This window comes from Bufo gargarizans, chromosome 3 (assembly GCF_014858855.1).
Source record: "Bufo gargarizans isolate SCDJY-AF-19 chromosome 3, ASM1485885v1, whole genome shotgun sequence".
NCBI lineage: Eukaryota > Metazoa > Chordata > Amphibia > Anura > Bufonidae > Bufo > Bufo gargarizans.
In genome coordinates, this window is record NC_058082.1 from 53049368 (window position 1) to 53063566 (window position 14199).

A 14199-nucleotide genomic window follows, 5' to 3' on the forward strand; every position below is an offset into this window, starting at 1 on the left:
CTTTCCAAAATGGGGTCACTTGTGGGGTAGTTATACTGCCCTGGCATTTTAGGGGCCCTAATGCGTGAGAAGTAGTTTGAAATCAAAATGTGTAAAAGATGCCCTGTGAAATCCGAAAGGTGCTCTTTGGAATGTGGGCCCCTTTGCCCACCTAGGTTGCAAAAAATTGTCACACATATGGTATCGCCGTACTCAGGAGAAGTTGGAGAATGTGTTTTGGGGGTGTCATTTTACATATACCCATGCTGGGTGAAATAAATATCTCGGCAAAAGACAACTTTTCCAATTTTTTTATACAAAGTTGGCATTTGACCAAGATATTTATCTCACCCAGCATGGGTATATGTAAAATGACACCCCAAAACACATTCCCCAACTTCTCCTGAGTACGGCGATACCAGATGTGTGACACTTTATTGCAGCCTAGGTGGGCAAAGGGGCACACATTCCAAAGTGCACCTTTTGGATTTCACAGGTCATTTTTTTACAGATTTTGATTTCAAACTACTTTGCACGCATTTGGGCCCCTAAAATGCCAGGGCAGTATAACTACCCCTTAAGTGACCCCATTTTGGAAAGAAGACACCCCAAGGTATTTCGTGATGGGCAGAGTGAGTTCATGGAAGTTTTTATTTTTTGTCACAAGTTAGTGGAATATGAGATTTTGTAATAAAAAAAATAAAAATCATCATTTTCCGCTAACTTATGACAAAAAATACTAAATTCTAGGAACTCGCCATGCATTATTAAAAACTGGAAGGATAGTGGGGACCCATTGTATTCCAGAAAGAAATGTGGCGGGAAAAAAATCCTGAATGATCGTGATCGGCGATCACTTAAACGTTCGGTGAAATCAAATCGAAGAAAAACAACAGTAGAACTCAGGGCTATGTTTAATAGTGAAAGTAAGAGCATTTCCACATGCACAATGCGAAGGGAAATCAAGGGATTGGGACTGAACAGCTGTGCAGCCGTTAGAAAACCACTAATCAGTGAGGCAAACCAGAAAAAAAGGCTTAAATTTGCTAAGGAGCATAAAGATTGGACTCTGGAGCAATGGAAGAAGGTCATGTGGTTTGATGAGTCCAGATTTACCCTGTTCCAGAGTGATGGGCGCATCAGAGTAAGAAGAGAGGCAGATGAAGTGATGCACCCATCATGCCTAGAGCATACTGTACAAGCCTGTGGGGGCAGTGCTATGATCTGGGGTTGCTGCAGTTGTTCAGGTCTAGGTTCAGCAACAGTATGTGCTCCAAAAATAAGGTCAGCTGACTACCTGAACATGCTGAATGACCAGGTTATTCCATCAGTGGATATTTTCTTCCCTGATGGCACGGGTATATTCCAAGATGACAATGCCATCAGCTCAACTTGTGAAAGAGTGGTTCAGGAAGCATGAGACATCATTTTCACACATGAATTGGCCACCACAGAGTCCAGACCTTAACCCCACAGGGCTCCAGATGGCGACCAAAATGGTCGCCAATGCAACTTAGAAATTACAAATGGCGACAAGACTTTTTAGTCTTGTTGCCATTTGCGACTATACCCGCCGCCGCAGCTCTGCCGTTGAATACAGCGGCAGGGCACAGGAGATAATAGTTCTCTGCCCCACCGCCTATGTTCTTCTCAGCAGCTCGGTGGAGGAGTCTCTCCCTCCCCTCTGTGCTGCTGCCGCCGCCTCCGCCAATAAGAAGAGAGACCGGAGGAAGAGGGGAGGGGCTGTGGCCACTGCGCCACCAATGAAGATAACTGACCTGTTAATACAAATACAGCAGGCCGGTGCTGGAATCAAATAGCCGGCACCCGACCTCTATGACAGGGAGCTGCGATCAGCGGCAGTTAACCCTTCAGGTGCGGTACCTGAGGGGTTAACTGCAGCTGATCGCAGCTCCCTGTCAGAGGTCGGGTGCCGGCTATTTGATTCCGGCACCCGCCTGCTGTATTTGTATTAACAGGTCAGTTATCTTCATTGGTGGCGCAGTGCACCCCGCCCCCCCCCCAGTATAATAAACATTGGTGGCACAGTGCACCCCCCCTAGTATAATAAACATTGGTGGCACAGTGCACCCCCCCAGTATAATAAACATTGGTGGCACAGTGCGCCCCCCCAGTATAATAAACATTGGTGGCACAGTGCGCCCCCCCCAACACCCCAGTTTAATAAACATTGGTGGCGCAGTGGGCAGTGCCAATGAGAGTTAAAAAAAAAATTAACTCACCTCTTCCAATTGATCGTGTAGCTTCCGGTCTCCTGTTCTTTCTTCAGGACCTGTGGTGACGTCACTGAGCTCATCACATGGTCCATTACCATGGTGATGGATCATGTGATGTACCATGTGATGAGCACAGTGATGTCACCACAGGTCCTTTGACAGGTCCTGAAGAAAGAACAGGAGACCGGCTGCTACGCGATCAATTGGAGGAGGTGAGTTAATTTTAAAAAAAAAAAATTAACCCTCATTGGCACTGCCAATGCTTAGTTTATTATACTGGGTTGTTGGGGGCGCACTGCGCCACCAATGTTTATTATATTGGGGGGGGCGCACTGCGCCACCAATGTTTATTATACTGTGGTGTTGGGGGGCGCACTGTGCCACCATATGTTTATTATACTGGAGTGTTGGGGGGGCGCACTCCGCCATCAATGTTTATTATACTGGGGTGTTGGGGGGACGCACTGCACCACCAATGTTTATTATACTGGGGTGTTGGGGGGCGCACTGCGCCACCAATGTTTATTAGACTGGGATGTTGGGGGGGGGGCACACTGCGCCACCAATGCTTATTATACTGGGGCGTTGGGGGGGCGCACTGCGCCACCAATTTTCATTATACTGGGGTGTATATAATGTTTATTATATTGACCTTCTACTAAGCATTCTGTATTAAAGAATGCTATTATTTTCCCTTATAACCATGTTATAAGGGAAAATAATACAGTGAATAGACTTTCATCCTAGCAACCATGCGTGAAAATCACACCGCATCCGCACTTGCTTGCGATTTTCACGCAGCCCCATTAACTTCTATGGGGCCTGCGTTGCGTGAAAAACGCACAACATAGAGCATGCTCCGATTTTCACGCAACGCACAAGTGATGCATGAAAATCACCGCTCATGTGCACAGCCCCATAGAAGTGAATGGGTCCAGATTCAGTGCGGGTGCATTCCGGTATTTAGAATAAACAATAAATAAATAAACATATTACATAGCGCTGTGTCCGAAAAGTCCAAACTATTAAATTATTAAAAAATATCTCCTATGCAGTGAGCATTTGCCATTTTTTTGTCACCTTGTCACCCCAAAAAATAGGATAGGACTGTTCTATTATGGGCCGAACATTTTTTATAAAATGCAAATGCACGCGGCTTTTCTGGGTGTTTTTTTTTTTGCGCGGTATTGAGTATCGCAATACTTTTTTATGGTGACGAAAGCGAATCAAAATTTGGGTATCGAAAGAACCCTACGCCGATCTGATCGGTGTAGCATTGTCACGATACCAAAATTTTGATTCGGTTTTGACTTGGCTCCTAAATTTTTCAGTTCAGGAGCCAATGGCTACTAGGTATTTTTTTTAGTCTGGAGCACTGCCCCATTGAGAATCTTTGGGATGTGCTGGAGAAGGCTTTGCGCAGGAGTCAGACTCTACCATCATCAATGCAAGATCTTAGTTGAAAATGAATGCAACACTGGATGGAAATAAATCTTGTGACATTGCAGAAGCTTATCGAAACACTGCCACAGCGAATGCGTGCCGTAATCAAAGCTAAAGGCTTTTTTTTGGTGGCGACTTTTTTTGGGGGACAGGCAGTGTATATACAGCGTGGATCGGGAATTCACTTCACGTTGCTCCATATATATATATATACGGTGCGGTTGTTAACAGGCTATTAACCTTGGTCGCCTTCCTCTGTACCATTTGTATGTCCTTCATAAGGCACCCTTACAATGCACATGCTCCCTTCCGAGCTCTTAAAGGGCCAGCGCCTGCACTGGCTAATGTGTCCCCAGCCAATGGCAGTGTTCCTTGGGTTCATGACTTATATAGATCAACAGCCTCTCAATGGAGACTACTCCAAAAGGTAGCGGCCTACTGGCCCCTGAAGTGAAGTTCAGATCCCAAATAAGGGTGAAAACCAGTGAAAAACACCCCCTGAAGTAACGGCCAAATCCGTTCAGGGGCACAGAGGGTCCACACCCATTGTGTTACATTCAGTTTTTCATGTAACACTTTTGCTCAAAGTTAGGGTGCATTGACACGACTGTAGTGTTTTGTGGTCTGCAAATTGTGGATTCGCGAAACATGGATACCGGCCGGTGTGATTTCCACAATTTGCGGACTGCACATGGCTAGATTGCGGACAAAAATAGGACATGCTGTCTCTTTTTTTGCAGGGCTGCGGAATGGAACTACGGATACGGACATTGAAATGAGTGGGTCCGCACTCGTTCCGCAAAATTGCAGAACGGATGCGGAACCCTTCATACGGTCATGTGAATGAGCCCTTTGTATGTGCCGTTAAAGGGATATTCGTGTGACAAGAAGTTAGAGGATAACTGTTAGACTGTCGGGAGTCAGACTGCTGGGACCACACTGGAATAGGCAGTTCTGAGCTATCTCTAGCAGTCCCATAATGTTTGAATGGAGCTGTGGTAAGAACACCCCCTGCCATCCTATTCAATGTCTATGCGGCTGACCAAGACAGACCAAAATCGTTGCCACACTGACTTTAATTTGAGGTGATCAGATGACAAGCAATGGCAATGTACGTTTTTTTTTTAACAGATAAAAAAAAAAAAAAAAAAGATAAAAAAAATTCTTCCGTCATAAAAAGAATAAAACAAAACAGGCCGCAATCACCATGAACAAAGCCAAAGGGGCTCTGCAGCCACCCACGTAACTGCGGACGTCTCCCTTCCAACCTCCACCCACTGACTGTCAACTCACAACATGAAATGAAATCCAGTTTTTTTCTTGTAAAGCTGACGTGTGATTTATGAGTGCACTTAGCTTCCCTGATACTTTTGATCCACCCAAGTAATCCCATCATAAAATCATTTGTATTATTTGGATGTTTATAATCATTTGGAAGCTGTACGCCATCGGCCCTAAAAAAAACCCACAGCATCGAAAAGTACAGACCCACTGGCCACACAATCCCCCTGCAACAAAGACGTGTGATGGATAGATGAGCATGTAACATGGTTTTGCACAGCCCGCTACAGCAGAAGCGACCCCGAGAAGTGCCCTCCATCTATGACAACTTATGTCAGGTTCCAAAAAAACAATATGCAAAAGATGCAAGCAGAACTGGAAGAAATGCCGATCGCTCACCTCTAGTTGATAACATCCGATAACCTCTCCAACCCCCACACTTGTTGAAAGGCAGTGCAAGGCGGAGCTGCCATACCAAGCACAGCCACTGTCCGACGGACGGCGCTGTGCTTGGTGAGCTGTGAGGAGGCTGCAGCCAATATCATATTGATGACCGATCCTGAGGTTAGGCCATCAATATGAAAATCCTGGAGAACCCCTTTAACTGAAACGTATTAAAGGGGTTATCCAGTAAATTATATTGATGGCCAATCCTCACGATAGGTCATCGATATCAGACTGGCGAAGGTCCTACTCCCAGGACCCCCGCCGATCAGCTTTTAGAAAAGGTCAGGCACTCTATGAGCGCAGCGGCCTCTTCCTAGGACATGTGATAGCTTCCCTTACCAGAACTCCCTGGAACAGCTGATTGGCAGGGGGGCCGGGACTTGGACCCCCGCCGATATAACAATGATACCTATCCTGAGCATAGGTCATCATTTGCTGGTTACCCGCTTTAAGGTCTATACCGCCCCTAATTTACACTGAACAAAAATATAAACGCAACACTTTCGGTTTTGCTCCCATTTTGCATGAGCTGAACTCAAAGATCTGAAACATTTTCTACATACAGAAAAGACCCATTACTCTGAAATATTGTTCACAAATCTGTCTAAATCTGTGTTAGTGAGCACTTCTCCTTTGCCGAGATAATCCATCCCACCTCACAGGTGTGCTGATTAGACAGCATGAATATTGCACAGGTGTGCCTTAGACTGCCCACTGTGGGTGTCAGAAAACCAGTCAGAATCTGGTGTGGCCTCCATTTGCCTCACGCAGTGCAACACATCTCCGTTGCAGAGTTGATCAGGTTGTTGAATGTGGCCTGTGCAATGTTGGTCCACTCCTCTTCAATAGCTGTGCGACGTTGCAGAATATTGGCAGGAACCGGAGAACACTTTCGTATACGCCAATCCAGAGCATTCCAAACATGCTCAGTGGGTGACATGTCCGGCGAGTATGCTGGCCATGCAAGAACTGGGATGTTTTCAGCTTGCAGGAATTGTGTACAGATCCTTGCAATATGGGGCCGTGCATTATCATGCTGCAACATGAGTCGATGGTCATGATTGAATGGCACAACAGTGCGCCTCAGGATCTCGTCGTGGTATCTCTGTGCATTCAAAATGCCATCAATAAAATGCACCTGTGTTCATTGTTCATAACATACGCCTACCCATACCATAACCCCACTGCCAACATGGGCCACTTGATCCACAATGTTGACATCAGAAAACCGCTCATCCACACGCTGTCTGCCATCTGCCCTGAACAGTGAAAACCGGGACTCATCCATGAACAGAACGTGCCAGACGCCATTGAATGTGAGCACTCATTCTTTGGTTATGCAAACCGATTGTTGCTACAGCTGTCCGGGTGGCTGGTCTCAGACGATCATGGAGGTGAACATGCTGGATGTGGAGATCCTGGGCTGGTGTGGTTACACGTGGTCTGCGGTTGTGAGGCCGGTTGGATGTACTGCCAAATTCTCTAAAATGCCTTTGGAGACGGCTTATGGTAGAGAAATGAACATTCATTGCACGGGCAACACCTCTGGTAGACATTCCTGCAGTCAGCATGCCAATTACACGCTCCCTCAAAAGCTGCGACATCTGTGGCGTTGTGCTGTGTGATCAAACTGCACATTTCAGAGTGGTCTTTTATTGTGGGAGGTCTAAGGCACACCTGTGCAATATTCATGCTGTCTAATCAGCACCTTGATATGCCACACCTATGAGGTCGGATGGATTATTTCGGCAAAGGAGAAGCGCTCACTAACACAGATTTAGACAGATTTGTAAACAATAGAGTAATGGGTCTTTTGTGTATGTAGAAAATGTTTCAGATCTTTGAGTTCAGCTCAATGCAAAATGGAAGCAAAACCGAAAGTGTTGTGTTTATATTTTTGTTCAGTATATAATGTCTTTTAAAGGAAACCTGTCACCATGATTTTGCGCATAGAGCTGGGGACATCCACTAGCACACGGGTGTCAAACACAAGGCCCGCGGGCCGAATCCGGCCCGCCAGACCTTGTCATGTGGCCCGCCGCCGGCCTTCACCTTTTATTATCACTTCCTGCAGGCGGCCCCTGCAGGAAGTGATAATAAAACTACAAGCGCTCGCCGAGACTGAGAGGAGGGAGGAGGCAGGCTGGGCGCTGGCAGTGTGAGTCATACGTCACGCGCCTGCACCGCCCACTTTATGAATGAAGCAGGCGGCGTGGGCGCATGACGTATGACTCACGCTGCCAGCGCCTGTCCTCCCGGCCTGCCTCCTCCCTCCTGCCTACCGAGCGGCGAACGCTTGTAGTTGTAAGTACCCACAGATCCCCCATAAGTGTCACGACAGATTCCCCCATAAGTGTCACCACAGATCCCCCATAAGTGTCACCCACAGATCCCCCATAAGTGTCACCCACAGATCCCCCATAAGTCTGATACAACTGGCCCTTTGACGGTGACCAAACTGCTGATGCGGCCCCCGATGAATTTGAGTTTGACACCCCTGCACTAGCACATCTGCAGTACCCAGTCCCCATAGCTCTATGCGCTTTTATTGTGTTAAAAAACAGTTTTGATTGATATGCAAATGACCTGATATGAGTCCTGTAGCCGGAGATGAGTCCAGCGGAAAGGAGCCCAGCACCGCGTCCTCCGAATCTCCTCTTTGCTGGCTGACGTCACAGAGCTGGAGCACCGAAATCTCGCGATGCGCGAGCTAGCGCATGCGTAGTTCGTTCCCTGTGCTGATGCCAGTACATGGAATGAACATGATGCCGACACTGCGCATGCACTAGCTCGCCCATTGCGAGATTTCGGCGCTCCAGCTCTGTGACGTCATCCGGCAAGGAGGAGATTCGGAGGACGCGGGGCGGTGCTGGGCTCCTTTCCGCTGGACTCATATCAGGTAATTTGCATATCACTCCAAACTGTTTTTTAACACAATAAAAGCGCAGAGAGCTATGGGACCTGGGTACTGCAGATGTGCTAGTGGCCATCTAGCAGCCCATGTCCCCAGCTCTATGTGCAAAATCATGGTGACAGGTTTCCTTTAAGCTCATCAGTGGTGAGGGCTGCACTAGATGTAGCTGTCATTTTAAGGCTCGTTTCACATTTGCGTTACCTGGCATACTGTTCTAGGAGGCAGTCCCAGCCAGAAATGTCTGGATTAGACACTGCCGGACGCTACCCGATACCCGCCGGACCCATTAACTACAATGGGGATCAGCGGAGATCCGGCCACAACCTGGCAGATGCTGAGAATCAGCCGGCCGAAAACCACTGCTCATAGCGGTATTTGTCTAGCCAAGTCTTATCGGGTTACGGCCGGATCTCCGCCGGTTCCCATTACAGTTAATGGCACTGACAGATGCGGCAGGCTGTTCCCGGTCGGATCTGACAAACACAAATGTGAAACGAGCCTTTGCTAACGTCAGACTACATTACATCATGGCCGTTACACGGGAGGTTTTAGAACTAATTGAAGTCAGGGGGGCTATTCACATGGCTCATTTTTTAAGGCCGGTCCTGGAGTGAAGTGGAAAGGACCTGATGATGTCACAGTCATGTAATAAGTACAGGAGGGGTGGAGCTTAGCAGTGGAGAAGTGGGAGTTGTAGTCCTCCAAGATCACATAATAACAGCCTGGACATGATGGGAGTTGTAGTCCTCTCATGCCTCCTCCCTATAAAGAGCTCTGCTAGCACATTATATCAACCTATACATCGGGGTAGGCAACCTCTGGCACTCCAGGTGTTGTGAAACTACAACTCCCAGAATGCATACTTACTCTGTTCTTCTCTGAACCCCCATAGAAATGAATAGAGCATGCTGGGAATTGTCGTTTCACAGCAGCTGGAGTGCCGAATGTTGCTGACCGCTGCTATACATGCTGGGAGTTGTAATCCTCTCCTCTCTGACAGGTATAGGGATTAGGTGTGCTGTACTGTCCCCCACTGCAGCAGGTAGGACACCTCGCCCTGCATGCTGGGTGTGTGCACCTAATCCAGTGGCTGGGACAATGCCGCCATGATGATGCTGCTGCCGCCGTCACTCACATCCCCACACAGGGACGCCCCCTGCGGCCGCCAGGCATCTTTGTGAAGTCGGTCACATGTCCCTGGCGCCATAGACGCGGGCGGGGTGGGCAGCGGCTGATGACAGGCTGGGCACAGCAGTCCCCACGCTGAGGAGCAGGAGTGCCCCGGCAGCTAGGAGGCTCCCGGGCGTCAGGGAGGAGCGGACCTGCCCTCCGGCTTTCACCGTCCTAAACTGCCCGACAAGAAGCGCGGCGGCGGCGGCGGCGGACTGAGCCTGCGATGCCTGGTAGCGGCGGAGACCGGGGCTCACGGGCGATATAGGGTAAGACGTGCGGGGTATCGCATCGTTGTGTACAGATACATGGCGCTGGTGACCCCGGAGCTGTGGCCCTAACGTCTGCAGCCGGGGCGCACTGCCTCTGACAGGTCGCAGGGGCCTCATTTATCAAGGCTGTGTTGTCCATAGCAACCAATCACAGAGAAGCTTTCATTTTACCACAGCAGAGGTAGAAATGAATGAGCACGGGTTGCTGTGGGCAACAATGCCAAGTCTTTTCCTGGCTATATACATGCATGCTCAGCCCAGTGTACCTGCTACAGCTATAAGCACTGCCCTTGGCAAGGATTGGATAAGCCATCCTTTTTTTTTTCTCCCTGCCGTCATGAGAAGAATTGGAACACATGCACACCAATGTGTGCCGGCCAGTCCTGTATTGCGGCCCACAAACAGCAGGTCCGAAATATACGGGCCCAGCCGTTGTTTGTACACCGCATTACAGATGTGAACCCATTCACTTGATTGAACCGGAAACCGCACAGATGTTGCCCGTGCGTTACAGTCCCCAATGCACGGAACGGCCGGCAAAGGGAGTGCATGAGCCCTTAAAGAGGACCTGTCAACCAGCAGGGTGAAAAAAAGGATTGGGCATGATGGGAGTTCAACATGCCCAATCCCTTATTCCCAAGGACAATGCTTATAGCTGCAGCAGCGGCTTACTCCCCTCTCCTAATTCAAAACAACAGGTACACTCGGCTGAGCATGCATGTATATGGTGGAGCTAGGAAAAGACCTGCCCTTGTTGCCCATAGCAACCAGTGCTCACTCATTTCTACATCTCCTGACACGTCTATTCTAGTAACTACTTGCATTCCTTATGTAATAATTGATAGGAGATGGGGGGTCCTCACCGATCACGACCCGTACCCCCTGAAATGAACAATGGCTGGTCGGAAATGAGTGCCTCCGCTCCATTCATTTCTATAGGAATCCCGGAGGTAGGTGAGCGCTGTACTCAGCTATCTCCGGAATTCCAATAGAAATGAATGGAGCGGCCACGAACATGTCCGACCAGCCATTGTTCATTCCAGAGGGGTCTCTGTTCTCGTGATCGATGGGGGTTCCAGCGGTAAGACCCCAACCGGTCTAATAGTTATCCCCTATTCCAGCCGGAATATCCCTTTCAGGGCTAAATGAATGCCAGAAGAGCATCCCCTTGGCTCACGTTTGACATCTGGATATGTGTTTTCTGCTGCTTCGTATAATGTAATCTGCTGCACCATTCTATACGGTAAGAATCCTATAATCAGTAATTCGGGGCCGCTCCCTCCGTCAGTTGAGTGAAGCCGGTTTATTTTGTGGACACAAGTCATGAATTTCTACATTTTTCACTTCAAATGAAGATTTTTTTTTTGATTTGGAATTGGTGATACAGGATTTACTGCAGATCTCTCATCTGCAATATGAAAGAGGTATTCCGGTTATCCTCAGTATAGGAGATAACTGTTAGATTGCAGGTACAAGAATGGGGGCCCCATACCTCGCAGGGCCACTTAAAATAAATGCATGCCTACTGCCGCTCCATTCATCTCCATGCTCGGCTATTTCCGGCAGTCTTAGGCTTCATTCACATCACCGTTCAGCCTTTCTGTTCTCCTGCTCCGTTATAGAAGCAGGAGAACGGAAAGGACAGATTTGGCGCCGAACTGAGCCTAAGGACCCCATAGACTATAATGGGGTCTGTTATGTTTCCGCTCAGAAGATGATTTTGGAGCGGAGACAAAAGCTGTGCATGCAGGACTTTTGTCTCCGCTCCAAAATATCTTCTGAGCGAAATATAACAAACCCCATTATAGTCTATGGGGTCCGTAGGCTCAGTTATGTGCCTTCTCCGTTCAGGAAAGGCTGAACTGTGATGTGAACGAAGCCTTAGAGATGCATGGAGCAGTACGCATGCTCGACCTGCTGGGGTCCCAGCAGTCAGACGACCCCCCCCCCCCCCGATCTAATAGTTATCCCCCCAGCCTTTCTTTTTACAGTTGAAGGAAACTGAAAGTAAATGGTATCACTAATTCCAAGAAAAATGCCTGGGTTTTGGGTAAGGACGCAGTAGTACTAGGGGCACTGTGATGTGGTTGTCACTATCTCCATGTAACTAATGCACCGACGGGTTACTGAAGGTAGGTACCCATATCAATGTAAGTAGCAGTACCATGGAGTATGGGTGTCACACATTATGTTCACGCGGGGAGTCCTCTTCTCTAACAGATTGCTGTGGTGAACAGATGTTATCTTCGAAGGAAGCTGCAGAAGCAGGCGTCATCCTGATCCCCCAACAAGGCCATTTTGAAGATGTCTATAAAGGAATTATGAGGAACTTTTCTTAGGGTCCTTACATGGGACAATTAGAGCCCCAAACGAATGCTGATCGGCGCTCCTTTAAAGGGGTATTCCCATTTCAGATAATGGGGGCATATCACTAGGATATTCCCCCTTTGACTGATAGGTGCGGATCCCACCTCTGGGTCCCGCACCTACATCTAGAACGGATCCCTTAAAGTTGTGGAGAACTGCGCACTCTATACATTTCTACAGGGCCGCCAAAAATAGTTGAGCGCTGGCTTGGCTTTTTTCCGTCGGCGCCATAGAAATGAATGGGAGTGATGGCCTTGCAAGCGCGGAGCGCGGTGTGCTCCCATTCACCTCTATAGGGAGAACGCTTGGCGGTGGCTGGGGTCCTCCGGCCACCACCTTCCCTGCTCCGTTGTCAGTATAGATGCGGGTCCACACTTCCCCTCAGCCGTCTTCTGCGTCTCTGTTACCACTGACGGATCTTGCCAGACAACAGACAGTGGACGGCAAGTTAGGTGGAAGTGAGACCCCTAGCGGCCATGACTTCCCAGCTTCTCTCTGTTGGATGCAGGCAGATTTTTTACATGAAGTGATTTAGAAATTTGCTGTCTACACCATTCTCTATTAAATGAAATTCGTTGACAGTACAGTGACTCAAAGTATTATTGCTGACCTTTTTTTTTTTTTTTTCAATTTATGTTTCCTTCAAGATGTGATGGAGGTACTGGAAGAAGAGCTGACATGCCCCGTCTGCTGCAGCCTTTATGATGATCCTCGGGTTTTACCTTGTGCACATAATTTCTGCAAAAAGTGCCTGGATGGTGTGCTCGATGGGAATTCCAGACAGATATGGAGACCAGTTTTCAAATGTCCAACATGTCGTAAAGAAATCTCCACGATGGGTGTGAATAGTCCTCAAGTGAATTATTTATTGAAAGGAATTGTGGAGAAGTACAGTAAGATGAAGGCGACTCCGAAGACACTGGTGTGTAAGGTGCACGTGGGTCAACCCCTCAACATCTTTTGCTCTACAGACCTGAAGTTGATCTGTGGGTTTTGTGCCACTAATGGCAAACACAAAGAACACGTCTTCTCCTCCATCGATGAGGCCTACAAGCAGGAGAAAAGTTATTTTGACTCCCTTTTTCAGAGTTTGGAGGAAATTCAGGGTAAAGATATGACTCCTCGCCTGGAAACCCTGGAGACTAACAAGAAGAACACCCTCCATTTGTTGACGACCAACTCGGATAGAGTAAAGGATTATTTTAAAAAGTTACAGGGATTGCTGGAACAGAAGAAAAACGAAATCCTCTCAGACTTTGAGACCATGAGGCTTGAAGTCCTGCAGGCATATGACCCTGAAATCAATAAGCTCAACACCATTATCAACGAGCAGAAAAGGGCTTGTATCATTGCCAAAGGTTTTAAGGACATCTCTGATCCAATAGTATTCCTCCAGCAGATAGAGGAATTTAGAGAAAAAGTTGACTTTCTCAAGGCTCCTTTGCCATCAGCTTCGGATGTGACTGTCTTGTCTTACATGAAAAATTTTGACACTGACATGTGGGATAATATAAAACTAGGAGATGTGGATAAACTGTGCTTGCCTCAGGAAGCCCCCGCAAAACCAGAACAACAACCAAAACCCTCATTCTCCCGTCGGGTGGTAGCTGCAGTGTGTCTCCTCCTCGTTGGACTATCAGTGGCTTATTTTTCTTGGCCTCTTACCGATTTCTTGCAGACATGTGACATCTCTATTCGCCAGGTGTATTTTTATGCATCACATGTTGCTGTACAAATAGTGAAAGAAGCTGCTGTTTATTGGGAGCTGTCTGTAGAACAATTTTTTCTCCTTTCGAAAGTGTTAAAATCTTACGTCATGATGTTTCTGGAGCATGTGGCACATTTTGCCTGTAAATATAAATTGTAAGAATTCTAGAAATGATTTATAACATTTACTTGTGTATTTGTCCATATTTCTTGCCTATGTTGTGCAGGTGTTTTACACGTACAGACGTTCGTGGCCTCCATTCTGAGGCATCTGGTCTCCACTCCTAAAGGTGCAGGTACAAAGTCTATGAGCAATACAGAAATGGCTGAACCAATGTTAGAAGGAAAGAGTATTTTACACAATGTTTTTTTATTATTATTA

The 14199-nt window shown here is 47.6% G+C and overlaps 1 protein-coding gene across 2 annotated transcripts; it reads left to right on the forward strand.

Annotated features, from left to right (window-relative positions):
- Positions 1 to 9292: 9292 nt before the first annotated feature.
- Positions 9293 to 13994, forward strand: TRIM13 (tripartite motif containing 13). 2 transcript variants are annotated; one of them, XM_044285406.1, is made up of 3 exons: positions 9293 to 9740; positions 10865 to 10986; positions 12758 to 13994. In XM_044285406.1, the coding sequence occupies exons 2-3, from the start codon at positions 10893 to 10895 to the stop codon at positions 13975 to 13977; spliced, it is 1314 nt and encodes a 437-aa protein (XP_044141341.1). In that variant the 5' UTR covers positions 9293 to 9740; positions 10865 to 10892; the 3' UTR covers positions 13978 to 13994. The 2 variants fall into 2 exon arrangements, with proteins under 2 accessions (XP_044141341.1, XP_044141343.1); XM_044285408.1 differs by lacking the exon at positions 10865 to 10986 and having other exon boundaries at positions 9295 to 9740.
- Positions 13995 to 14199: the final 205 nt, after the last annotated feature.